Raw genomic sequence first — 26,450 nt, forward strand, 5'->3', positions numbered from 1 at the left:
AGAAGTTTTATCGAAAAACGTATTCTGTTTTCCATCCATCCATCCAATTTCTTCCGCTTATCTGGGGTCGGGTCTCGGGGATAGCAGCTTAAGAATGGAGGCCCAGACTATTTGTTTTGTTTTGGAAATTGCCGCGTTTCCCATTAAGCAAATTTATTTCCGTTATTCCAATTTGCACAATTTCAAAGTCAACGGAAACGCAATTGAAGTTAAACTAAACTTATCTTAGGACAACTAGAATTATCAAAATAAATCCCTAATATATTATCTTTCACTATTGTAGCATTTAGCAAATAGAAATTACTTGTAAAAGTTTTCAAAATCAGGGGGTGAGCCCAATTCTCAAATGTTAAATAAGTTGGTGCCCATTGGTCTGTGAAAGGACATAATCGGGCCCCAACATTCGTTCCCCAGCCAATCATTTACCAGGAGAAATTATTCATAACTGGAAAAAGATGGAAACCTTTCAGTGAATTCAGGTCAGACGAGAAATGTCCAACTCTAAGATGTCCTTCCCTCTTGGCACTGTTAGCAGCTCATACGTATTTGTTTTCGAAATCATTTGCAGAAGGTCAGAGTGTAGTTAGTTTTCTTTGTGTTTTGGGGGAAAAAACAAAAAACAATGGTACATTGCTGACCTTCGCTGCTTGTGCAGACATTCTGCATTTCGCAATGTGTTGTACCACAGATTAGGAAATCCAGGATTTCTTCAGTTTTGTCATTATCTCGGCAGTAATTTCCAAAACCTGGATGAGGCTTTGACTGAGACATGGCCTGTAACTCAACGCTTTCTGACTTCATGCAGGATTCCTCGGCTCCCAGCAGAGCAGGTTCTGATCCTGCAGGTCACGAGGAACCCAGGAAGTTGTAAATCTCTGGTTGCCTGCTGTTACTGGAAACACTTGCCACTTGTGCAATAGTGTTTTTTTTATTGTTTTTTTTCAGCTGCTGCTCATGAAAATGAAAGCATAATAAAGCAGAAAACAAATCCATATGTACAGTAGACTAAAACAAAAGAGAACGGGCTGCGATGTGCTTGATTAACAAAACTGGGGGGGAAAACGGGTGCAACAAAAAGTCTGTTACTTCCTTATAATGTCCAGTTTGAAATATAACATGCTTGTAGCTCTTAGGAGGTCAACTTGATCTTTGACCTCCTAAAACTTCAATCTTATAATTTTGCTGAGATTTTTTAGCTCATTCTTCTAAATCTGCTACAACATGAGCATTAAAGGAAAGTCCAAAACACATTCGCTCTTGGCAACAGCTGATGCAGAAGAGACAATAAAAGTCTCAGCGATGATGATGATGGTGACGATGGATGCGTTAGGAATGCGGCCGGAGCAGCAGAATGTTTTGTTCCAGGATGTTGGGCTGGTTTCAAATGGAGTTTCCCAACCGACTGTGAGCACAAAAATAACGTAACATAATAAAAGACTCCAAATGCAGGAGCATATCAATGATTAATAACATCATTAAAAAGTAGATTTTTTATTTATTTCTCTAATCTTATTCAGAAAGAGGAAGACAGTCATAACTCAGAGAGGGACATATTTTAAGAGTTTTCTTCTTCTTTTTGCTTTTAATGATTATAGATCACAAGTAATAAAAAAATCCAAATGTAGGCTTATTAGAAAATTAAACTGATAAAAATAAAAGCCATATTTTTTATTGGTCACGTTTTCCATTGACAGAACTTCCCAAATATTATGTTTCACTATGAACAGCTAGCTTCTTTAGCAACTAGTGGCTACGGATTCTTCACAAAACCATATTTGTGCTGACTTGATAGTTGTCCAGCAGACGGTTTCCATAACAACAGAAGCCCACTGAGGTTTAGATGCTTCCTGTTCACAAAGTTCTCTGTTCCAGTATATTGATGAAAAGTTGAGTGGATGAAAAAAATGTGGCTGAAAAAATAGCAACAGCCTGCAGCCTTGAGGGGATGGTGATAAAAAACACCACACACATTTTTTTTTTCATTGGTTTTAATAGCTAATATTTTAAGAAATTTGGGGTTTTCACCAGCTGCAAAAAAAATTCATAATAATAAAAAACACTTTTGAAATGTATCACTTTGTGTACTAGGTGTCCTGTTTGAACTACATCACTGAAATAATCATATTCCAACTGAAAATATTAATAAAATGTTTGATGATGGGTCATCAATGTTCTACCAGGTCCTTCATCTCAAGTAAAAAAGACGTTGGCACTGATTTATGCAGAATTTTTCTTTACTTGTTCCACAATACCTTTAGCAAAGCATGATAGGCCTTTCTATTATTTTATTATTTATTCTTGGATTATATGTGTTTGTTCACTTTGGGGTTGTTTAATGTAATTTTAATGTCAATTGTTTCACTATCATTTCCTTGTTTAGCATTATAAAAATATACGTAAAAACCTCAAAAAAATCATCCCAGGGTCACAATTTTCTTCATTATACTTTAATATATTGATATTTATTCAGGCACATTTTTGCACTGCTAACCTTGAACATGTGTTTGAAGTGTATAGAGCTGAAGAATGTACAGAGGCCGACTTCACACACATTCAAACCATGAGAGCAGTTTCACAAAGCAAGTTCACAGTCTTTAGTTCCTCTACTGTCATCCAGTTCACCAAACCAAACAAACAGAACTAAACAGGCAGGGAAGAAAGAGGAACCTTTTATAGTCCATTATGTTTTAATTTACTGGAACTGCAGATGGGAACAAAGAATAAAACACGTGAATTATATGGAGAGAGAGAAATATGTAAACATTTAACTTGTGTAAACATGCCCAGATTTCAGACCTGCCTAAGCAGCACTCAGATGAGCCAGAAAGAAAACCCGTGATTGCTTCAGGCCGGTGGGCGGGTCCCTCCGCAGGTTCAACTTCCTGCATCAGGGAGTATATTAGAGGCCATGTGTTGCTCTTCCTCTCTCAGTCAGGCTTGTAAACAGTCAGAGTGTCGGGAAAGGAAGAATCATTTGCTGCTGCTGACCCACTGCTTCAGGTAAGACTCGTTTGTTTTTTTTATTTGGATGACAGAGTGTAAAAATTTTCATTTTTAGTCCAAAAACTTGAGCAATTTTCAAAAACATTTTTTTCAAAAAGTGATGCTTTTTAAGCCTTTTTTTGGCAACAATAGGTAAAGTATGTATAGATGACAAGATTCAACTTTACATTGAATTATTGCCACTTTATTTGTTTCTATGCTAGAAACAGGAAGGATGTGGTTAATTATAATGCAGCTTATAGAATTAGAAAGTTTTTTCATCCCATTTCAAGGACCAAGCAATAAGACAGAAAGATAAATATGTATAAAATAAATATACCTTTGTTTAATTTTCTAAATGTAGCTGACAAAATTTACCTAAGAGCAAATAATTAGAAAAATTACAAAATGAGTTCAACTTTAAAAAACAACTAAGGATAACAAAACATCACTGACTAACAGTGAACATGCAGATAACAGGACCACCTACAAGAAACAACAGTAAATAAATACATAAATAAACCTAGGTTCAGTCAGCAAATCATAACTACAGAACAAAATGACACTGAAAAAATAATTTAAAACAAACCATATTTTTCAGTTATTTAAAAGGAGAAATTTTTGGATGCTTTCCCCCAAAGCCAAGTTCCATTCCTTTATCACTGCTGGATTCCTTTAACTTCCTGGTGTCGCATCAAAAAATGTCCTCCTATCCCCCAACCTATATTTTGCATCTCAGGAGGAAATGTAGATATATTTCCTAAATGTGTGCACCCATGACAATCTTCTGAAACAAACGTTAGAGAAAATTAGAGAAAATTACAACTTAATATAATGTATTGAAATAAATCCAAACACTTTCTTTATAGTTCCAGTACCAGAAATAAATAAATCCATATTGCCTCTTAATAATGTAAACAATAAAAAAAAAACACATTCAACATGTCAGCAGCAACACTTAGACTGTCCTATTAGCTTAGCATGAAGGGCTCAAGGGTCAAGATTTTAAGCTAACATACTAAAACCACAATTAGTTCTTCTCTCTATTTCTTGCCCAATTCATATGACAAATGTTTGCATCCAGATGTTTTAGATAAACTAGAATTTAACTGTAAAAAAACAAAAATTGATGACTTTCTCATCATAGCTGGTAATGATCCAGTTGTTTGGTTCTGGGCGAGCTGAAGCAGAAGGACTTTAACTGACCGTTGGGTCTGAGGTCTCTGGTGGAACCGGGTCACTTGGACCGGCTTCTGTCTGCGTCTCAACACACTCTGTCCTAAAACATCCAGCCAGGGACGTTTTTCTGCTCTGATTCAAACATTCTTCATTTGAAGTGAATCAAGAACGACTCGCAGCCTAATTAATAACACTGAGTCCTCAGGCTGACTTAACGACGGTCATGTGGTTCTGTCCAGTGGGAAAACAGGCATTTCTTTCAAATACAAGAATGCCAACCATATTGAGAACACTGCAGTTTTATTTACTTGCAGTTTATGATGGTTTGTAAGTTATAAAATGCATGTATTTCAGTAAAGTTCTGAATTCAGTGCAGCTGTTTGTCTGTGAAACTAAGTAATTATGTTGTATCCGCTCCTCTAAGCAAGGGCAGGCTGGATTTTATTTAATGAATATCCTTCACAAAAGGGGGAGAGGATTTATTGTCTATCATGTTTTGTGACAAATGTCTTGTCATGATAAGATTTTTATTTATTTTTGTCATGATAAATCCAGTTTATGTTAAAACAAAAGCTTTAACTTTTTCTCCACTGCTTTTTTTTCCAAGAGAGCATAGATAAATATAAGTGAATTTGAAAATATATAAGCAAACACACTTCTTTCAGGATGTGGCAACATCAACCAAACATTAGTTTCATATAGGAAATGCTCTTCCTGTGGTTTCCCAGAAGTCATTGTCGGCTCTGTCCTTGTTGCTGGTCCTGGCTGGCGGTTGCCTCCACCACCCTGAGCGTCAACCCGGGCGTGACGGTCAGGCTGACCGATAAAGGCCTCCAATATGGTAAGCTTTACAGCCAAAGCGTCCTAATGTTGATAAGACTTCTCCCTTGTTTCTTTATCACAACCATCAATTTTTCTTCTGTTTCCAGGGAAACAACTGGGCATCGCCGCCATGCAGGAGAAAACTAAATCTATCCAAATTCCAGATTTTTCTGGCTCAGAAAGAGTGTCTCCCATTGGCAAAGTCCAGTACAGTCTCACAAAGTAAGGCATTCTTCACAACCACTCTACATTTTGTGAAAAACTGAGACCAACTGTCCTGAAACCGTCTGTTCCAGCATACGGTTGGTGAACGTGGGTTGCCGAGGTCTGCGGGTGGCTCTGGTGCCGGGGACCGTGGTCAGGCTGACCATTGGAGACGCCTTCAATGAATCTGAATGGAAACTGGAGGGTCAAGTACCTCAGAATAATGTGAGTAAGACCGTCTCAGACATGAAATGAAGCCCCTTCCTCCAGCGCTGACCCCTCTGTGGATCTCTCCCAAACAGAAAGGACAGCGGCTCTTTTGACGTGAATGTCAATGGACTCACCATCAGCACGAGTGTCGTGGTGAAAAGTGACGCGACGGGTCGGCCGGTGGTCAGCAGTACCAACTGCGTAGCCAATGTGGCCAGTGCCAAAGTCAAGTTTCCATGGTGGAGCCAGGTAAAGAGGAAAACCGTGAGGGAACATTACTGCCAAACTAACGCTGCAGAACTCTTAACAAGTGCTGTGGTTGTCTGTTTCAGCTGGCTCTACAATCTCTTCAGCAAGTTCATAAACAAGGCTCTACGGAACGCTCTGCAGAAACAGGTGAGGCCGAAGCAGCCAAGACGCTCATATCTACCATCACTTTCTGAATTCATAGAGGCAATATTCATTCCCCTTAAACTCAAACCCAAAGTTTCAAAGGTTCAGATGGCAGCTTATGTCACAGAGCAACAAAAGGATCGCAATATTTTGAGTTGGATTAAAAAGATTAATTTTTTTTTTAAAAGAAAGTTTAAGCAATCAATATTTTTCTACAACTTCACATTTATGCACTACTTTTGTTCTATCACCATAAATCCTATTCAGATCATTGTAGTTTGAGGTTGTAGTCTGGCGAGATTTACATGTCGAGTTAAAATAAACGCTTAACAACCAACGTTGACCAGGTTACCTTAATCAGAGTTGATCCATTTTGTTTGGACTCATCTAGCAGTAAAATAGCTCTTTTTGTCTTTAACTGAGTTTTGAGGGCAGATCCTCCATTCCACTCCCATTACCATCATATTGCTTCCACATCAATTGGCTTTCTGTGCCGATTACACATCATTTCAAGGTTTTTCTTCTAATAAAAACGGACCAGTTCAGTTGGAATCGAAGGACAGGAGCCGGGGAACTTCCAGGTCAACAATTAGAAAACTTGAACATGAAAAGCAAAGCAGCTAAAAGGTTTCCCACAAAACATTTTCACTACAGGAATGTGTGAAGATTTAGTTACAAAAAATAGTTTTAAGTCAAAATTTTTGACTTTTGAATAAAGTTACATTTTATTTTATTAATTGTACCCTATATTAATAACAATCAACCATTCATTCATAAACCAAACATTCTTAGCAATTTATTGCTCATAGTTCTGTAGAAATTGATTTTCAAAAGCTTTTTGGTTCAGGAAGAATTGAGAATCATTATTCCTCTTCTTTCCTGTTGCAGATCTGCCCTCTGGTGGACAAGACAGTTTACCGGTTTAAACCCTAAGCTGCAAACACTCAACGGTAAAGCATTTCCTTTTGCCCTTAATGAAGATATATGCTTCTGTTCCAGAATGTTCGTTAACATCTCTGTCTTGTCACAGTGCTGGCCAAGGTGGACAAATACGCAGAGATTGAATATTCCATGGTGTCATCTCCGGTTATTTCACAATCGTCTCTTGATCTGAACTTGAAGGTAAAGAATTGTGAACGACGGGGCATTTTTAAAGCCTTAATTATACACTTTTTAAAAAAATTCAAGATCACTTATTTTTTATTTCTATTTATAGGGTCAGTTCTACAACATTGGGAAGCACCAGGAGCCTCCGTTCACCCCTGTAGCCTTTTCCCTTCCACCCCAGAACAACAAACATGTTGTACATGGCCCTGTCTGCCTTCACCGCCAACTCTGCAGGTTTCGTGTACAACAAAGCTGGAGTCCTCAGCCTGTACATCACAGACGACATGGTGCGCCACTGTTCACTGTCCTCCGAGCCCACAAAATCCCACTTGTGTAAACAACATTCCTTGCTCCGTCCCAAACAGGTTCCCAAAGGCTCTCCATTCCGACTCAACACCAAAACGTTCGGAGTCTTCATCCCACAGGTGAGGAACATTTCAAGGATTTATTGAGGAACGCAAATCGTCGATGGCATGCACTGCAACGTGGATCTGCTTCTGTTTTGTCAGATTGCAAAGCAGTATCCAGGTCTGATGATGAAGCTGTTGCTGAGGGCTAAGAACAGTCCCACCCATCACTTTCCAGCCCAAAAATGCAACCGCTGTGGCCACTGCCACGATGACAGCATACGCCATCCAACCCAACGCACACTTTCCCCTCTTTTCGTCCTGAACTTGGTACGTCACACTACAAGATGAAAAATCACTGAATGGAAGGAGAAAAAAAAACGTAAATATTTCTGATGTTTCCTCGGTAGGAAAGCAGCGTGAGCGCCGACGTGTACGTCAGAGGACTGAACATTGCCGGACGCCTCACTCTCAACCAGTGAGTTGCTCAAAGATGCCAGGAAATGCTCCTTTAAGGTCTCTGAGTGGATGTTCAATCAGTTCTAACTTTGTTCTACTTATGTAGGATGAAACTGTCTGTAGGAACCAGCTATGTGGGACAGTTTCAGGTAAGATCTCCATTTCCTGATGAGTCTCTGTAAGGACCCTCTAGTCAAAGTCAAGCTAAAAGTCTGCTTTTGGATTACAGGTCGGCGTCCTTGACAGTGTGCTCCGAATGGTCCTCAAAGTGATAGTGATACCCATAGTTAATGGTAAGTAGACCTGTCGCGATAAACGATAAATCAATTAATCGTATGATAAATTAAAACTATCGACGTCATTTTAATTATCGGTATTATCGTCTCTTCCGGCCTTTTTCTCTTTCTGTTAATGACACTGAATGAAAAAAGGCTCAACTCCGGTGCTCTCCACTGACTCCTCCCTTCCTCATTTCCTTAGTGTAAAGCCCAGCGCACACCACACGATCTTAGAGCTGTCGGCCGATTGTCGGCCCATTTTCAAAACCTGACAGACCAAACATTACCCGACAGAAATCCTAGGTATAACTGTTCGATCAGGTTCGTTCCTGCCGTGTGGTGTCCAACAATGGGCACAAAATAATGGCTACAAGTTCAGTTAACTAATTTTAAAACCAGGCATTAATTAATACTTTACTACAATCTACCTGCAATGCATGTGGCTAGTGTCAGTCCTGACTGAATGAAAATCATTAGAACCTATTTACGTCACGTTAACGAAGAACAGCTGAAAAGTTACCGGGTTTATCAACTGCGGTAGAAATTTCGCTCCAACTCCTCTCCTTGTCATTTCTATATTCTTTGCACAAAATGTTGAATAAACATTAATGTTGTTTCCACATATCATCTCTAATGTCCGCTGGACTTCGGGTTGCGCCGTGTCAGCTGTTTGGGATTCCCCGACGTAATTTCCCCTCAGAAAGCGCGGAGGAGAATCCGCGCTTTCTGATTGGCTACCTGTCACATTCAACAGGCTGCGTTAAGCTCCCAGTGGGGAAAACCCCTGATTTGGATCGGAGCGGCAACGACGATCTACCGTAACACACCACACAATCTTAGAAAGACCAACTTTCTAAGATTGTTGTAAGGGGAAAAATCGCAGCAAAAAATCATGTAGTGTGAACTATTGCATCAGGTAGTGGATGTGTGAATTTTCTCTATTTAAATCTAATTATTACTGAAGGGCAACATGATATACAGACTTCATAATCTGCCCTCTTTTGGTTGAATGTAGTATTTATTTCCACTTTGGCTTTATGTTGTTTAGTTTTTTTTCAAGTGAGTTTTTTATTAATGGAGACTGAGAATCCATTTTATTTTTATTTTTGGTTGTTTTGTTTATTTTGTTTATCAGTTCCAGTGTTTAATGTTCTTTTGAAAATAAAGTGTATCTATCTAGAAGCAGTAGTTACCCAAATGGAAGGACAGAGACATGTGAAATAGTGGACCTTTAAATACTTTTGTAGTATTGCTATAGTCTTCATTCAAACCTGTATTAACACGTGAAGGTGTTAACATGTGTTACCACTGCCTAGTAGAAAATGTATAAATCTGTAAAAGCAATCATAATTAGTATGCCTTTGTATTAAGTTTAACAGCTAAGTACAAAAAAAAATCAAAATGGCTTCTAAAATATGTTTACTCAGCTAAAGTAATTACTTTTTTACTATTTTCTGTCCGTTTGTTCTGGATGTTAAGAAGTAAGAACTGGTTTGTGATCAACATAAAATGTCAGTGAAAAGACATTCTATTTTTTTCTGTCAAACATTATGTTTTGGTAACATTGACTGCCTCAGGGTTAGCTCAGCTTGCTAGCAAGTTTGTCTTTAATGTTAGCGCTGTTGCTAAACTAGTTAACTCGTCTCAGAAAGTAGGAAACTTGGTTTTTAATGAATTGACATGTATGGAAATAAGGATTTCCATACATGTCAGAACTCAGTGGTTGTATTTATATGAATAACTGTCTTCAGGATGAAAGGTTTGTGATTTGTTTTGTACCCAACTTGATTTTTCTTTTACAGTTCAACTCGATAAGGGTTACCCGCTTCCTGCACTTGGAAAAATGAACCTTGTGAACCCCCAGCTTCAAATAATGAAGGTTAGAGACGTGATATTTTCTGTTTTGACTTTTGCAGAGATCAGAATCAGATTCTACATAAAACTGTTAAAACCCATTGATTTCTGATAAACCTTTTTTTCTGTTTTATTTGCAGGATTACATGCTGATCGGGACAGATGTTAACTTCACGGATTGAACTGCAAAGAACCAAAGACAAGTAGAATACACTGTTTTTTTCCCTTTTTTATACCGTTGTCAAAATCATTTTCATTTTGGAGTTGTTTTTCTACATTTGCTTGATTTTTTTTTTTTTTTTTCTCTCTCTCTCTTAAAAACTGTAATGAGATGTTTGTGGAACTGGTGCCCTCTATTATTCCTTTTCAGGAACAGTTCACTCCTTCCAAAGCAGACTGCAGCACATTTCAGCTGATGACTTTAGCTAAATTCTGTTTGAAAGTTTCCATCTTAGTGAAATGATTCTGTGAATGTGCTGATCTGAACAGTTCTCCTGCAGAATCTCCTTACAGCACAGGTGTCAAACTCCAGTCCTCGAGGGCCGCTGTCCTGCAGTTTTTAGATGTGCCACAGGTACAAAATACTGGAATGAAATGACTTAATGACCTCCTCCTTGTGTAGATCAGTTCTCCAGAGCCTTAATGACCTAATTATTCTGTTCAGCTGTGGTGCAGCAGAGGCACATCTAAAAGTTGCAGGACACTGGCCCTTGAGGACTGGAGCCTTACGCTGACACTGCAAAGAATCAATCAAATTCATTGAGGGGGGAAAAAATAGAAACCAGACACAGGCAATAGTTAAACGATTATTTATCATAATAAATAACTGGATTTTAGTCAAATAAATACAACTATTCTTGACGATAAAAGCGTATAAAGTTGAACATTGAATAGTGGTTTATAGCATCACTTGTATCCATCACAGCTGGGGGTCGGTGTTGATATCAGGGAGCTGTGACTGAGGGCCCGGCCCCTCAGGCTCTGGGAGCCGGCTGACAGGATCTACACAGACAGAAGACGTCAGACTGAATGTAGCAGAAACCAAACTACTGACATGTCAGATTATCCAGCTGTACAGATGCAACATGGACCAGAATGAAAATGTAGAAGGTGTAGCAAATACTTCCACTCAAATTGTTGTTTTTTAATTGTACATTTCAATAGGAAAATGACATTCAAGCATTTAATTCTACATTTCAGGGATTTTTTCTTACTGTAAAAACTAAGATGTCAAACTACTGACAAAAAACTTGTAATCATTGTATCTCTTGTTATGTTCAATGCAGAATTGATTAAATTGGTTCTAATAAATGTTTGTCATCTTAACTTGAAATGTTTTGTTTTTTTTATTGTGGGAGCACTTTATTATGACCACTGACAGATACAATGAGTAACACTGATTGTCCCCTAAGTTAGTAGGTGGGATGTATTAGACAGCAAATGAACATTTTCTCTTCAAAGTTTGTGTGTTGGGATCAGGAATCAAGAATTTGAGCGAGTTTTACTCATTTTAAAGGCTACCCTTACAGCATCTCTAATACTGCAGTTATTGTAAAATGTTGAAGTGGTCACATCTACCATAACAGTCCAAAGCTTATAGATAAAATTGGGAATGAAGGCTAGCCAGTTTGGTCCAATCTGATAAACTAATGTAGGCCAAATTACTGAAAAGGATAAAGCTAGTTCCAACACAAATACTTCAGTTTGAGCTGCACAGCTGCAGATCAATCAGTGTAGAAATTGTTCCCTATTGGCTGTGGCTTCCAGCAGAATAATGCTCTATACCACAAAGAAAAAATGCTTCAATGGTTTGATGAAGGCAGCCAAGACTTGGAGGTGTTGACTTGACCTCTACATTCTGACCATACCAATCGAATGTCTCTGGGATGTGCTGGACAAACAAGTCCAATCCATGGAGAACCTTCCTCACAATTTACAAGACTTAAACTCCAGGCCCCAAGGGCCGAAGTCCTGAAACTTTCAGATGCCTCTATGCTTCAGCACACCTGGCTCTGATATTGGCAGCGCACTGTAGTATAGAGATGGATCTCATGAAAGTGAGGCATTTTCTCCATTGACTTCAAGAGTGTAGGACAAGGGAGACATCTACAAGTTGCAGGACTCTGGCCCTCGAGGAATACAGTTTGTGACCGCTGACTTAAAATGTCGCTGCCGATGTCTTGGCACCAGATAGTACAGGTCAACTTCAGAGGCTTAGAAGAATCCATGTGTAACGCCTCAACAGCTCAGGGTTATTTTGGTAGCAAAGGGGAACCAAACCCTATTGGGGCCTGTTCATGGATAATGCCCTCCATAACGTGGTGAGACCTTTCCATTGGCAAGTCTCACGCTAGCTGGTCAATGTCTGTTTTGCTTCTAACCAAGTTGGGTGTGTGTCCATCAGCGGTGTGTTCATCACTATGTGGGTGTGAATAAGGGCAGGAATGCTGCAACGTGGTGGATTCAGAGCGTGCAGTAGATGGGATCAATGCTCTGTTGATATCATTTTGCATGATTTTTTTTCTTTTCTTTCTACCTTTATTTAATCATGATAAAACTCCTAGAGATCAAAGATCTTTTTTTACAAGAGTGTCCTGACAACAATACACCCTTCAGTGGCCAGTTTCTCTGAAACCTGTCAGTATACAGTATATGTTCATTCCAGTTGATAATGCATGTGGTCTTAATTGACAAAAGGTTTGGACCTCAAGGTTTTACCATGGAATTATCAATTTGCTTCTCGTTCTCTACTACAGACTCGTCACAAAGGAAACTGTAGTTGTTGTTTTTTTAAGGTTTTATTGGCTCTAGTGGCCTTTATTTGATAGTGAATTGACAGGAAAATGAGAGAAGGGGGAAGACATGCGGCAAAGGTCACCAGGCCAGGAATCGAACATGTGACGGTCGCGTCGAGGACAACCCAACATTTGTGGGTTGTGCTTAACCCCTGCGCCACCACAGCACCCTGGGAAACTGTAGTTTAACACCCCAGAGAAAATTGTGCAAAACTATGTCTTCTAAAATCTTTTGCTAAATAAGCTGGGTTGTACTTTAAACCTAAATGAAACTGTGTTGAGTTTCTGAACAGATTCCAGTTATATGTGGGGATGAAAGCTAACCCATCCTACCTTCACCAGGACATAGCCTCCCCCACGGATCGGTGCGGTGTTGGACGCAGAAGCCTGAACGGCAACATCTTCTTTGGGGAAAATCACTTTCATGTTCCCATCAGTTCTCCCACACAGATCCTCGGCAGACCTTTTACTTTCCTTAATAAAAATGAAAAGCAGAGTTGAGCGGCGTTGCCTGGTAACAGGTTAAAGTAACCCTGCACAGATACACGACTTTTGCTGTTGCACACAATGAGGCATATTAGAAATGTCAATATATTTTTTCTGAAAGAGATAATCCAGATCACATTTCCCCATCTGTGAATTTAGCTCAACTGAGGAAGTATCCCAAAGCCATTTTCAGTCATAAAATAGAAACCGTCCTGTTTTCGGGTTCATCTTAATGTGAACCCTTCAGTTTTAAATCCACATATCCAATGTGATTGTAGTTTCTCAGATTTTATCACGATCCAACCACAAACTGAATATCGTCACCTTCCTAAAACAATGACCTAAGTCATTCTTTGCCAAAACTGATTTTGGCAAAGCAAAAAAAAAGAAAACCTCTCTCCCTCTTTCTTTCCAAAACATGTTACAGAAAAAAAAATCACATTTGGCAAAAAATAATTTAGGCCATTATTTTAGGAAGGTATTTTAATCTTGTTGTTACGTGATAGACCAACCCAATATAATAATTGCAAAGTGGAATTAAAACAACCCTGTTTTTACAAATAATATTAAAAGTGTGACATACATTTTATTGAGCCTTCATTTTCTAAAATACATATAAAATGCAACAAAGATTTGGATTTTACTGACAAAAAAATGAAAAATGTCAAGGGGTGTTAAACAGGGTGGGGAATCAAAAATAGATGATCAAGGCGACTGAGTTTCATCCTGATCAGATACGTAAAAAGTTTTTGCTTTTTTCATGCGGTCAGTGAAGTACTCACTCCCTCCACCAGCACCAGCTGCGTGCTGCCAACGACAGCAGCGTTCACTCTCTCTGCTTCCTCTCTGAAAACGCTGATGCACTCCTCTAGCCGGCGCTGCTTCACCTGCGGCGCGACATCATCCTGCAGCCGATGGAAGGCGTGCGTCTTCTGAAAGAGAGCGGGACGAAAGAGTAAATACTGCAAAGCACGACACTGCAGCGGTTCAGCAGGAGGTTACCTTTCGCATGCTGTAAGCAAACAGGAAGCCCACGTTGAAGCCCACCTCTCTGATCAGGGAGAGAGTTTGCTGATGGTCGTCGTCCGTTTCACCACAGAAGCCTGAGATGAAGTCGCTGCTGAGACTCACGTCTGACGCACAAGAATGTAGATCACCAGTCAATTGGATTTTACAGAAACTTATTAAAAAAAACAAAAAACTATGAAGCCAATGCCACAATGCTGATTAAAGGTTCCATGTGATTTCTGAGGAACTCATGATTGTTTTTAACACAATAGTACATCAGCTTACTGTCCTCAAAAACAGCTTGAAGTTATTTTCCTTCCTTAACTTTGAAGGAAAATATGTTGGGCACACTTCCCCTAATGTGCTAATAGCAGAGCTAATTTTTAACTAAGCACTTTTGCTAACATTTTGCACACCTAGCTTCCCCAAAGTTAACCGTTCCTGAAAACTACTAAAACATTCATTTACTTGGCTGTTTTGTAAACAACTGACGTTTCGTTTATTGACATGAAGAAGTTTTCAAGAGGTTAGACGTTAATGTTCCTGCTCTTCTTTTGAAGAGTGAAGGCTGTTTACACAGCAGTTCTGTTTCCCCCCCAATAACTTTATTTCTAAGGACATTATAGAACATGTCAACTATAATGTCAAAATTACGTTGGTGCTCGAGTCTTTCTAGAGCAGACATCATTTGAATTTAAGTTAACGCTTTAGCATCAGCTTAAACTCAAAACCGTGTTAGTGTGGAGCGCCTTGGCGTTATCAGAACTAATGCTTATGATTATTAGTTTGCGTTTAGTGAAACTATCGTTTTTGTTATTTTTACAAATAAAAAAAAACAAAAACAACACCTGTGTAATTCCTTGTGCACTTTGATTTGAATGTCAGACCATAAAACATCTTTAAACTCCTTTGAAGCAGCAGCTTCTGTCCAGCTGAAAGCTGGAGGCTGTCGTTTCTCGGTTGTAGAAGTGTGAGGGCTACAGCAGCGCAGTCTGTATTTCACTCTAGCATTTCTTTTTCTTTTCATTCGTTTTCTAAAAGTGCAGAAACGCTGACGTCTCTTGCCTTCTCATTGGCTGAGTCAGCAGTAAACGACGCTCCCCGATGGGGAGCCTCCTGCAGGTCGGCCTCCTGCAGCGAAGGCGTCGGAACGAATTACACAACTTTAACTGCAATTCAACATTTTTGTTGTGAGAACAACAGAGTCCTATTTATGTAAAGCAACATAAAGCACAGGTCAGATGTTAGTATGCAGTCATCATCAGAATAAATTTCATAATAATTTAACATTTTTAATGGTTGGCTTGAAGGTAACTGTTTGAGACTTCCAGCAGGACAATGACCCCAAACACATCAAACTGGTTTATAAATGGAATTTCTGTACAGTTATTGCCAGATTCCCATAAGATAAACATCTCATTTAGTAATACAAAGTGACAGAAGATAAATCAAAGTGGTTCTAGTTGCTTACCTGGGATGATTTGCTTTATATTGTCCACCAGATCAAGGTAGGCCTCTCTCGTGTAACTGGACAGAAAAAGTAGAGAGTCCAATATAAAAAGATTTCATAAAACAAAATCCTTCAGCTGTCATTTTAAAATGGCTACGCCTGCCATCATAATAAATTCTGACAGACGATACATTGTCCCAGGAGTTATCACGATAAACGATGATATTGTTGATTTGAGATCATTTTGAGTTATATAATGATAATGGCAAAATAATGCAAGAACATATTCTCAAATTCTAATGAACATTAAACATAATGACAGAAACAACAATTAAAATGAATTATATATTATTTGTAAACAACATTGTCCTTCAAAAACAGGGCTAGTTGAGACAAAGGACTTTTGTCATTCCGTTTTTGGTAAAAAAAAAAAAAAAAATTTTTTTAAAGAGAAATGATAAATCATACAAATCGAATTATTGAGTTAGTTTCAATTTATCATGCAATTAACTGATTTTTTGCCTATTGTGACAGGCCTACAAAATGGCAGCAGTGATTTCCTACCCCCGGCGCATGGCCTTCAGGACCTGGTTGCTCCCGCTCTGAGCCGGAAGGTGGATCTGCTTACAAACGTTCTGTCGCTCAGCAATCAGCTGCAGAACCTGGAGGAACCCATCATACACCAGAACTCACCATCCGGGGTTAAACAGCAACAGCTCAACAGAACTGTATTATTTTCTCTAGTGGAATCTTTGTGTTTGACAAGAAATCAACAGGAACATATTTCCAAGCAGTGAGAACCTCGCGTGCGGGGCGTACCTCATCAGGAAAATCCTTGGGGTGAGGGGAAGTGAACCTTATCCTCATGTCGGGGTCAATGCGCGACACGAGGTCGAGCAGGTCGGAGAAGCGCAGGCCTCCCTGTTTGGCTCGGTAGACGGTGCTGAAGCCACGGCTCAGCTTGGTCCGCTCCGAGCCGCAGAACTGAACCTCTGACGTGTCCCTGTAGCTGTTCACATTCTGACCCAGCAGAGTCACCTCCTTCACACCCTGGCACATACACACACGTACACACAAGTTTGTCTCGCTATCTTTGCAGTAACTTTCCATTGACTAACCCTAACCCAAACTTAATTCACACCTTAGTCCTAAAAGTAACCCAAAAACAGCATTTCCCTTGGCTGTGGGCCCCACAAGGAGCAGTGGGTCCCCACAACATTATATTTGTCAGGAAAATGGTCCTCTATGAAAATGGTTCATAAAGGAGCCATTTTGTTATGACTTCTTGAAGGAGGGTTTCAGAAAGAGCAGGTGTTTTTCAAGAGACAGACGCCCAATTTCAAAGTGTTAAATCAGGAAGTAAAATTTATTTTGTCATATTTGATACATATAGCATTTTTAGAACGACTAAAGGTAACACAGTTACTTGATTCTGCTATAAAATGACACTATGCGGCTGGAAATCACATACTTTTTAAGGATGCGCGGACACTCTGATACAGGTTGCATATTTGTGGGGGCTTGTGGTGAAGGAAGTTGCGTGTGAAGTGAGGGACAAGCGGCAATGGAGTGGAGGAGGACGACTCCAACAGCAGGAGCATTAGAAGAGGACTGAGAAGGGCTGGTTGATTTGGGTGATGGGTCGTGATTTACCTGTTCAGAGAGCATCCGAACCTCTTCCAGGATGGAGCTGACGGGACGGCTCCTCTCTCTACCTCTGGTGAAGGGAACAATGCAGTAACTGCACATGTTGTCACAGCCTCGCATGATGGAGCTGCCAGCAACAAAACAGGAAGAAAAAAAAAACGTTAAGAACTGATCCGGGTGATCAGTTCTGACAAAACAGAGAAGCAACGTACACAAAAGCACTGCGGCCCTGACTGGCATGCTGGACGGGCATGATGTCTGCGTAGGTCTCCTCTAGAGACAGCAGCACGTTGCTCGCCTGCTGACCTCCGGCGGTGGCGGCGGCTAGAAGTCGAGGAAGGTCTCTGTAGGCGTCGGGGCCGGCCAGGACGTCCACCAGCTTCTCCCGCTCCAACAGCTCAGTCTTCAGCCTCTCAGCCATGCAGCCTGGACAAACACAGCTGTCTGAATACTACTGCAACATCTGAGAGCCAAACAGATGTGTACGTTACGTTACCTAAAATGCCTATTTTCACTGGCGAGTTGGTCTTTAATCGTTTCTTCTTCATGGCTGTCAGTTGTTGGAGTCTGTTCCAAATGGTTTGTTCGGCCTTTTCTCTAGAGAAAGAGTTTTGTCGCTTCTGTTAATCTGACCACAAAGTCGTATATTTGTACAATGGGAACAAATAAGGAGCTTTTCAAAATAGAGTACAGTGGACCCCCAACTTCGTGATTCAGGGATTGCAGAAGTTTTTGTGGAGAGCAACTTCAAATTACTGGTGGAAAATTTGCCTGTTTGCATTTTTGTTCGTTGAGTTTATCTAAAACAATGTAAAGAAAATACAGCTAAGGAAGCTGAAATGCCTTGACGTAATGCTAGTTGACGCTCTATTTCTGGGCATTTGCAAAGCAGCCAATCAAGGAATGCCATTTATTTCCCTTAACCCCAATTGGATGTACAAAGATAAGACTGCTGATGTTAGCTTCTGTGGCAGAGCTAAGGCGGTTTCCACCATACAGACTAATCCATATTGAGGTAAATTTGGTGTTAAAATGAAACCTGTTGGTTAGTTTTCTTTTGGCCGATTAAGAAAACTGGATTGGATTCCTGGATTGTACCCAGAACCGAACATTCACTGAAAGAACTTGCTTCATCCCTCCACTGCTAACGCAAACAAGGAAACAACTCAAACCACTGAACAGAAAACAAGGTGAACTAAAAAGACATTTTGATGATTAAAAGGATTAACTGAAACACTGAATTCAATAGGACTAGGGTTTACATATTGACATTATGCCAGCTTGTTATTAATAGTTTTGTTAAATTGTATTGTATTTTGACTTCTTTCTACAAAACAATTGTTATTCTTGCTCATCTCCTGCCTCCAGCCACTTCAGTCTGCATTAGTTTCTATTGTATTCCTTTTGAACATGGCCACTGGTCAATACTTGTGACTTATTGTAGACGACTTAACATGAGTTTTATGTTATTAAAACAATTAAAATGGGTGTTTTTAGTGGTCTCAAGTATTTGCGGATTTTAGCAATTTGTGGGCGGCTGTGGTCCATGACTCCTGCAAATACCAGGGGGTCCACTATATGTACCTGAAGGAGCTCACCTGATAGAGCAGGTCACCAAGAGGACCACATCTGCCTAGAAGAGGAAAAAACAACACTTAACTAAACCGTGGGTTAAAAAGTGAAAAAAAACATTGTATTCTATCTCCACTCTGACATTAATTTTAAGTCTCGCATTTGCCTCACACACACACACACACGCCCACACACACACAGGCACAACCATTTCTGAAAACGTGTTCCTTTAGAGTCTCAATGCTCTAAAGGAAGATTGATAAATTGTCCTATTTTCATATAACATTGTTATTGCCATGTGTAGCTAGTTAGCAACGTCACTGAGAAAAGCTAGCAAAAACTATTAGTACTAACATCAGGGTGATCAGCTGTCCCACTACAACGTATTTTAACCTTTTTGTCCTGCATTTTGATTGGTCCAGACTGCATGACCGACACCTGCTGATGTCTGGGTTTGAGTCATTTATCCAACGACAGTCAAGTTGTTGATGATATTGATTTGCTACTGTTTAAAACGAACCTTGTATCTAAAAAGAATTTTACTTTTTAGGAAATGAAAGAAATATCTTCCTTCTATATAAACTCATGCTGTTTGGTCAAAGTAATAAGGAAACCTCAGAACCATGTGAAGGATGAATGGTAAAGTTGATTTTAAAAGAAAAAAGCAAATGACTAAGATTTCAGGGTTTTTTTTCCTCTGCTGGAACAATGTATAACATGCTTTATGTGCCAAACTGTGCACATGTGGGATGAAGCTTTGCTTAAACAGACACCTCCTTTAACCATTTCTGACCAGGAAATGGTCAGAAACTTCCTGACTATCATGATCTAGCTATGCTTCTGGAAGTTTGTTTCGTGGAAAGACTTAGAACTTAATAATAAATACCTGTTTCAAATCAGCTGTCCGTTGATAGCCTTTCTTCTGCAGTATGGACCAGGCTATTTCTGTGTCATTTACATTCATCTGACATCCATAAGTTTCAAAATACACTGAAATGAGGTAAACCATCATTACACACACTCCAAAACCACTGAATGGAAAGCTGGCGGAAGCTGTCAGTCGTGCCACCAACCTTTCCTTGCGTCCCCCAGCAGCCCCAAGTCCTCAGAAAGATAATGTTCGTCGGTGTGTGCGCAATTTACAGCCAGAGTCACTGGAGGAGATTTAATAAAGTCCTGAAAACGCGGACCGGAAGCTACCTGCCTCCTGAAGCTGTCGGAGACACCTGTCTTCTTCTCTCCTGAGCTGGCTCTGGCTGCATTTGAACAGTTTCTGGGTTTGGAGAGCCACCTGAGAGGAGCCAAGTGTTTGGAGACGCAAAGAAGAGGCTTTACAGTCCTCATGCTTGTTTAAGAGCTTCCTGTGTAATAAAATTCAGAGGTTTTAGTTTATTTAGCAAGACGTAGGACTAATATCCGCAATTTCTTTAACTCCTATGTCTTAAGTTACAAAAATAAAGGGGTGTAGCAAGTTGAGTAAATGTCATTTAAGCTCCCGACGTAACGTGCAGCCGAAGATGTTTCCACAGCAAGAGGAATCACTTCCTGTTCCAAATAATCGGTGTCACAAAACTATTCAACAGTCTAAATTATAAAATGCCATCGTAAGATAATAAAGGTGGCCATTGTGAAAGTGGGGCGCAAACTCTACAACTTAAGGTACAAGCAGAATGTTGATAAAGGATTTTTGCGTTTGAATCAGCCTATATTCACCTACAAGAGTACAAAACAGATGACAACTATTGTTATTGGTAAGCAAGAGGAAATTGGTCGGCTTAACGCGTATTTTTACAAACGTTATCAAATTTGGGAAATTTTCTGAAGAATGGGAGGACAAAATTCCAACTGGTTTGGAGTGTTTTAGGTTTTGTAACAACAACCTGTGACGATGAAATAGCGGAAGACGGAGAATCCTCTTGCATCCTGCGTGCTGAACCCAGCTGCAGTACGTCTATATTTGTAGTCCGTCTCTAAAATGTCCCACCTAACAAGGTTCCTGACAACTTGAGAGGGAATTTAACTGAGGCTGTGTTTTATTTAGATTAATTTCACATACCCGGAAAAGGGTTCTGAAGTTTTGCAATTGCACTATACTTATACAGCTACACAATTTATTTATTTAAATGCATTACGGTTCCTGTCATTTTTGGTCATATTTCTGCTTTTATAACCTGTCGGAATAAGTGCTTTTTGACAGTGTTTTTGTACTGGACAGTTGTTTCATCTGTAAGAATCGTAAGGGTGCTGCCTCAATATTATGGTCATACTTTTATCAACTATGTCTTTAAAACTGCTGAATTCAAATGACCCCACAGCCAATACTCAACAAGAATAGAGAATTTAGCTCGTTGTTCTGCAAGAACAAGGGTAGTTCTACCTGGTTTGGACACACCGTACTTTGCAAGAACTTAAATACAGAATTCTCCCACTGCAGCTGACAACCTTCATATTTCAGAGGGGGGGATCCTGTGGGTGATACCTTAGGTACAGAATTCTTGGAAAGACCCTTGATATAAAAGTTACTAACATCCCAAAAGAAAAGAATGTTTGCCCACACAAAGTGTCAAAAACAAAATCTGCAAGAACAGAATGATCTAATCTTGTTCTTGCAACCCTGGAAGAGGGAACAGATTTGTTACTGCAGAGTTTTTATTGACCTTTATTTTCCTACCATATGAGTCAAACATGAACAAAACCAGCTGAGGGTCCATTTACTCCAACTGGACTGGATTAAGGGTTTGACCTGGCAGTCTGGGTTCGGTTTTGTAACAAAAAATGGGTTAAACTAATTACGGTCAAACAAGAAAGCTACCAAGCAGCATGCTGAAAAGAGTAACACACAGTCATGTCAACCAAAAGGTTGGTCTCTATTTTTCTCACATATCTGTAGTATTCTCTGCATGGCTTGTGATAAACTGGAAACATGGATTCCTTCTGGCCACTCTTCAAAAAAGAATTGTGGAGAACACCACCAATATTTATCAACAGATTGCCCCACCTGAACCAAGAGTCTCTGCGGCTCCTGCAAAATTTACTGTAGACATTTTGGCTACTTCTCTGACTAATGCTCTCATTTCCTGGCCTTAGGTAAACAGTAATGCATAGGAAGGTTTGCAGTTTATCAATTGAAGAATGCTCTGATATGTTCAAAGCTTCGACTAATCGCTTCATAAGCTACACAGCCCTCTGTAGACATCAGAAAGCTTTAAAGAAATCCTTTAATCTCCTGTGGCAACCATTTAACTGTGCAAAATCCTTGGGTGGATCTAGCTCTGCCTTCAAGGCACAGCTCCTCCTCAGAGTTACAGTTTCTAAGATCCTGCAGACCAGCCAGCAGCCATTAAGTGAGCATCTGCTGAGCTCATTATAGGATCTACTTCTCAGAGCAACACTGGTAAAAACGTTGTTCAAGGGTTAATAGAGGAGCCATGTTGTGATGACTTCCTGAAGGTGGAGTTTCAGAAAAAGCAGGAGTTTCTTAAAGAGACAGAGGCTCAATTTTAAGGCGTTATGTTACAAAGTCAAATTTCTTTTAAGCCATTTTTGATAATTATAGCATTTTTATAACAATCGAAAGTAACCTTGTTATTTCACTTTACAATAAAATGCCACTGTAAAATACATAATACTGCCCCTTTAACCCTGATGTGTGTGATGTGTTCCTTGGTCTTCATGTTGTCTTCAGTTATGTTTTCTAACAAACCTCTTATACCCTGGTGGCCATTGCTTACTTCCAATTGGTTAACCTGGACTTGAGTTCACAGTTTCAGAGCAAAAGGAGATAAATTTGTTCATACGACCCGTTAAAATTTTTATTTGCAAAGATTTTGAAATCCATATATAATTTCGTTTCCACTTTACCTATCCTATGTGATAGGAAACAAGAATGTTTAAAGTTTGTTTTTACAATGAAATAAAAGAAGACAAGAGGAATGAATATTTTAGCAAGCCGATGTAAATCAAATCTGCTCGTTGGAATGATCCCGTTCTCCCCAGGAATGACACCAAACATAGGTTGTCTTCACAGTTTTTAATAATAATAATTATTAATAATGTAATTCTTAATAACAACTAACAAAAGACAATATTACTAACTTTATTTGTATAGAATACATTAGATAAAGCAAAAGAACCCAATCAGTGATGGCTCCCACTCTTCAGTTAATCCTCAACTTCTGTAGAGAATCAGTATTTAAGTTAGTTTCAACAACAAAATATCACTGAGGGAGGATTTAGATCTTAAAGCCTGAGGTATTTCTTCACCTGGGCCTCATGACGTTCCCCCGCCCTCCTCTGTACCTTTGATCGCTCTGGATGGATGTGAGATCTTCTTTAAACGTCCCCTCATAGATGTCTGACTGACGTTTCATGTAGCTCTCACTTTCATCTCTGCAAAGGAGCACAGTGATGGCCACAATAGGAGTTTGACAATGAAGCTCTGCAGTGACTAACACACTCTGCGCACAGACGCCCCTGCCTACCCGAGCCGTTTGCCCATGATAGTCTGAAGGAACTTCCTGGCAGAGATCTGGCCCAAGACCTTCCTGTAACTGTTGGTAAAGATGGCATCAGCGTGACGTTCAGAGCTAAAGATCAGAGAAGGGGGAAGCTGACATCAGTTTGCTTTAACGGACAATGATTTTCGTAGCTTTACTTTACAAATGCATTAGTGTAAGTAACTTTGGTTTGATTTGCCCACAATTAGAGATTTTCCTCACAGACACATTTTCTTAGTCTTCACCCAATCTGGCCAAACAACAGCCATACGCACCGCAGCTCCTCTCCATCCCTCAGAGAGATCCTGTCTTCGTCCTGCTGCTCTGCCGGATTCTTCAGGGAAGACGTCATGAGGATGGACGTGTCCCTTTGGCCAAACCTGTCAGACATCACCATATTCTTCCTGAATGTCCAATACCGAATTCCAAACACGCCCTTCCTCAGCTGTAAGCCGCACTTAGGAGTTATTAAATCTAATTTTCATGTTAGATGCTAAACCGTGCTTGGGGTTTACAAAATGCTCTTGTCCTTGTCAAATGACATGTTCTGCTGCCTGAGCGCTGGACAACATGATTAAGATGCGCTAGTGGAACAATGTAACTACAGTGACTAATTCAGACATCTTGACCCTTCTTTGCATAACAGGAGCAGAGGACAAAGACATGACAGGCAAAGTAAGTGGTGAAAAGTTCAAAACAACATTTGCATTAGGCATGAATGTAGATTTGTCTGTTTTATCGTTTTTTTTTTTTTTTACCTGGTTGAAAACTGCTGGATATCTATGGGGTGCCGCTTGTAAAGTTACACAGTCAAAGTTTGGAGCAATAAATTGTGCTACTTTTCCTGCAGTAAAAGAAAGAAAATCATATTTTCATGTTTAAGTATCACAGTTCAAACTAAATATTTTATTAGCACCGTAATTTTACAAACTAAATATTTAGCTTCAAACTAAATAGTTGGCACGCTAAATATTTAACTTCAGGCTGAACAGTTAGCTCAGAGGTAGGTATTTATTTTGAAGTTGTGACACTTAAAAAATAATAAATAACATGGGCATAATATGACTTTCAAAAAATGCTCCCCATTTTTTTCTTATATTAGTTTTTAACTAACTTTACAAACGACACCTCATAGATATCTTTGTTGTTTGAGTTTTATTGACCCAAACAAATGAGATATTAGATTGTTTAGAATTAGTAATGTTTCAATAAACATCAATGAAGATACTTCAGTCAGCTGTTGTTCTCATTTGTTGTATGCAGTGTCCAGCTAAAAACAGAAACATTAATTCAATTCAATCCAAAAATATTTTATTGATTCGAATAATAAATTAAATATAAATTCTCTACTTTGCGGTTGACAAGGTTTCTATGTTGGAGCAAGAATTTAAGTTTGTTTCCAGCTTTAGCTAGTTTGCTAGCGAGGAAGTTTGCAGCTAGCGAGCAACGCTATTAATCCCGAGGTGTTAAAACTTAGCTACAGTGTTCAGGGAAGATGTTTATTGCCACCTTGTCAGAATAGATGTATTTTTTTTTTATTTGTACTATTTTAGTGGCCCTTCATTAATTTATTGGTGAAGCAAGGATTAGAGCCACCAATTTATCGCCACCAGGTGGCGCCCAAACAAGTAAAATGGGTGAAATGGGGACATCTGGTGGAGGAGCTTATATGGTAGATATACAGCTCACAACTGTGGTTGTTAGGGATATGAAATCTGTGTGTTGCACTCTGCCTCTTTCCAGTCTTTGGGCTTCATAGACAACGATACCAAAGCAGTCTGGAAGAGGAGGGTGTTTGGTTTGGGAATCTCCGGATCTCAGTTGCTTTTTGGAGAGGATGTGGTTCTGTTGGTGTCTCCCATCAATGACCGTGGTGGATGTCTCACTCCAGACTGGTGAGGGTCAGTGTTTGCTCCAGACAGACAAGCTTATTCTTCATGAGTGATGGAAGAGTAGACCAGTAGATGGATAAACAGATTGAGGCGCCTTCTGTAGAAAAGCAGTTGTAGCTCTGGTCTTTTCGAAAGTACTGAGAGCTTGATTACAAGCAGCTGAAGTCAGCTTCCTATCGAACCTTTGAGGGTTTTACAGGCGCATCCTGGAGAACAACAGGGCAGAGCAAGAGCCTGCTGCAGAGACCTACGTTTTCTGGCATAGTGACACTGTGGAACCGTCCAGGATGACCTACAGTGTTGCTGGGTAGAGACATGTTGGGCTTTACCTCCTGAACCTGTTGCCCAATTGCCAATAAGTGATAGGTGGATACATATTGAGAAACGTTTGCCTTAATTACAAAAATATCTTTTTGTAAAAAAAAATAAATACAATTTTGAGTTAAAAAGAACTCAAATGTGCAAAATAATGTAAAACACAATTTTAGAGCTTAATTCAGGTGTATACATCTTTAACATTTTTGAACTGTACCTTATTAAGTTTCTTTTAGCTGTTACACTATCCTTATTTCAACTGTAGAACATTGATTAAAACCAAATACAAAATATTATTGATGAAATTCTGTTTTTTAGTTTCTACAGAAACACCTGACTCGAACAGTGGGGAGGGATTTCCAAAACTTTCAAATGATCCTTAAATTGCTCTATAAAAACAGCATTTAACAAGTTCTGAATGTTGAGACGTACCTGATGGACGGGTAGAGCGGGGAGCCTGACAAAGACATAACCAGGCAGCAGAAGAGCAGCAGCAGCACAGCAGCTTTCTCCATCACCGCAGTAAGTCCTGGAGAACACTGAACTACCAGAATAAATGACAGGAGTAGAAATTACATTAGAAAAAAAAGAAAAAAACGCTGAAATCACAGTTTCCCAGCATCAGCGTCACCACACAACTGAAAAAAAAAATCTACAAAAAAAACTAAGTTGAGGCATGGAGATGTGTATCCTCAGACGCATAAAGGGAACACACAATGGAACAGTTCATGTTAGACTCATGTGTAGCGTGTGTGTGTGTGTGTGTGTGTGTGTTGAGAGTTACCTAGTTTTAAAGCAGATCGAGAGCGTCCCTGCTGAGCCACTACTCGGTGCCTTCCACTCTCATCGTCCGTCCCTGCCGGGAAAAACAGGACAAAAGAGACAGGAACACTGCTGTTTGCCCCCCTCTGCATCCATGGTCAGTTTATACTGAACCTGGGGCTCAGTCACACC

General features: G+C 39.7%; 2 protein-coding genes and 1 pseudogene across 3 annotated transcripts; 1 reads left to right on the forward strand and 2 right to left on the reverse strand.

Moving 5' to 3' along the window:
* Window positions 1-11,161, forward strand: part of LOC116710438 (bactericidal permeability-increasing protein-like) — a 31,242-nt pseudogene extending 20,081 nt beyond the window's left edge.
* On the reverse strand, window positions 10,117-20,321 carry LOC116710321 (CDK5 regulatory subunit-associated protein 1-like). Of its 2 annotated transcripts, none has more exons than XM_032549306.1 (13): window positions 19,867-20,321; window positions 19,680-19,783; window positions 18,820-18,854; window positions 17,718-17,818; window positions 17,434-17,647; window positions 17,228-17,348; window positions 16,394-16,624; window positions 16,139-16,236; window positions 15,596-15,651; window positions 14,119-14,249; window positions 13,899-14,045; window positions 12,964-13,104; window positions 10,117-10,837 (listed from the first exon to the last, which is right to left on the reverse strand). In XM_032549306.1, the coding sequence occupies exons 1-13, from the start codon at window positions 20,135-20,137 to the stop codon at window positions 10,742-10,744; spliced, it is 1,746 nt and encodes a 581-aa protein (XP_032405197.1). In that variant the 5' UTR covers window positions 20,138-20,321; the 3' UTR covers window positions 10,117-10,741. The 2 variants fall into 2 exon arrangements, with proteins under 2 accessions (XP_032405197.1, XP_032405196.1); XM_032549305.1 differs by having other exon boundaries at window positions 13,899-14,048; window positions 19,867-20,320.
* A 2,576-nt stretch (window positions 20,322-22,897) lies between these two features.
* On the reverse strand, window positions 22,898-26,450 carry LOC116710322 (glucagon family neuropeptides-like). The gene is made up of 6 exons (XM_032549308.1): window positions 26,281-26,450; window positions 25,929-26,040; window positions 23,565-23,669; window positions 23,275-23,379; window positions 23,057-23,182; window positions 22,898-22,968 (listed from the first exon to the last, which is right to left on the reverse strand). Exons 1-6 carry the CDS (start codon window positions 26,408-26,410, stop codon window positions 22,962-22,964), a joined length of 585 nt encoding a protein of 194 aa, XP_032405199.1. The 5' UTR covers window positions 26,411-26,450; the 3' UTR covers window positions 22,898-22,961.

Source organism: Xiphophorus hellerii, chromosome 20 (genome assembly GCF_003331165.1).
Source record: "Xiphophorus hellerii strain 12219 chromosome 20, Xiphophorus_hellerii-4.1, whole genome shotgun sequence".
In the NCBI taxonomy this organism is placed as follows: domain Eukaryota; kingdom Metazoa; phylum Chordata; class Actinopteri; order Cyprinodontiformes; family Poeciliidae; genus Xiphophorus; species Xiphophorus hellerii.

Bases quoted from the DNA above. Each gene is read 5' to 3' on its own strand.
- LOC116710321 (XM_032549305.1), bottom strand. From the start codon at position 20,137: ATGAGGACTGTAAAGCCTCTTCTTTGCGTCTCCAAACACTTGGCTCCT. The intron at 15,652-16,138 runs GTAGGAAATCAC...TTTTCTGTCCAG, and splicing joins CTGAAGGCCATGCGCCGGGG to TTACACGAGAGAGGCCTACC. The intron at 14,250-15,595 runs GTAAGCAACTAG...CTTGTGCGTCAG, and splicing joins TATAAAGCAAATCATCCCAG to ACGTGAGTCTCAGCAGCGAC.
- LOC116710322 (XM_032549308.1), bottom strand. From the start codon at position 26,410: ATGCAGAGGGGGGCAAACAGCAGTGTTCCTGTCTCTTTTGTCCTGTTT. The intron at 23,670-25,928 runs GTACGTCTCAAC...GATGTCTGACAG, and splicing joins CCGCTCTACCCGTCCATCAG to GTTTGGCCAAAGGGACACGT. The intron at 23,380-23,564 runs GTGCGTATGGCT...TCTGATCTTTAG, and splicing joins AGGGATGGAGAGGAGCTGCG to CTCTGAACGTCACGCTGATG.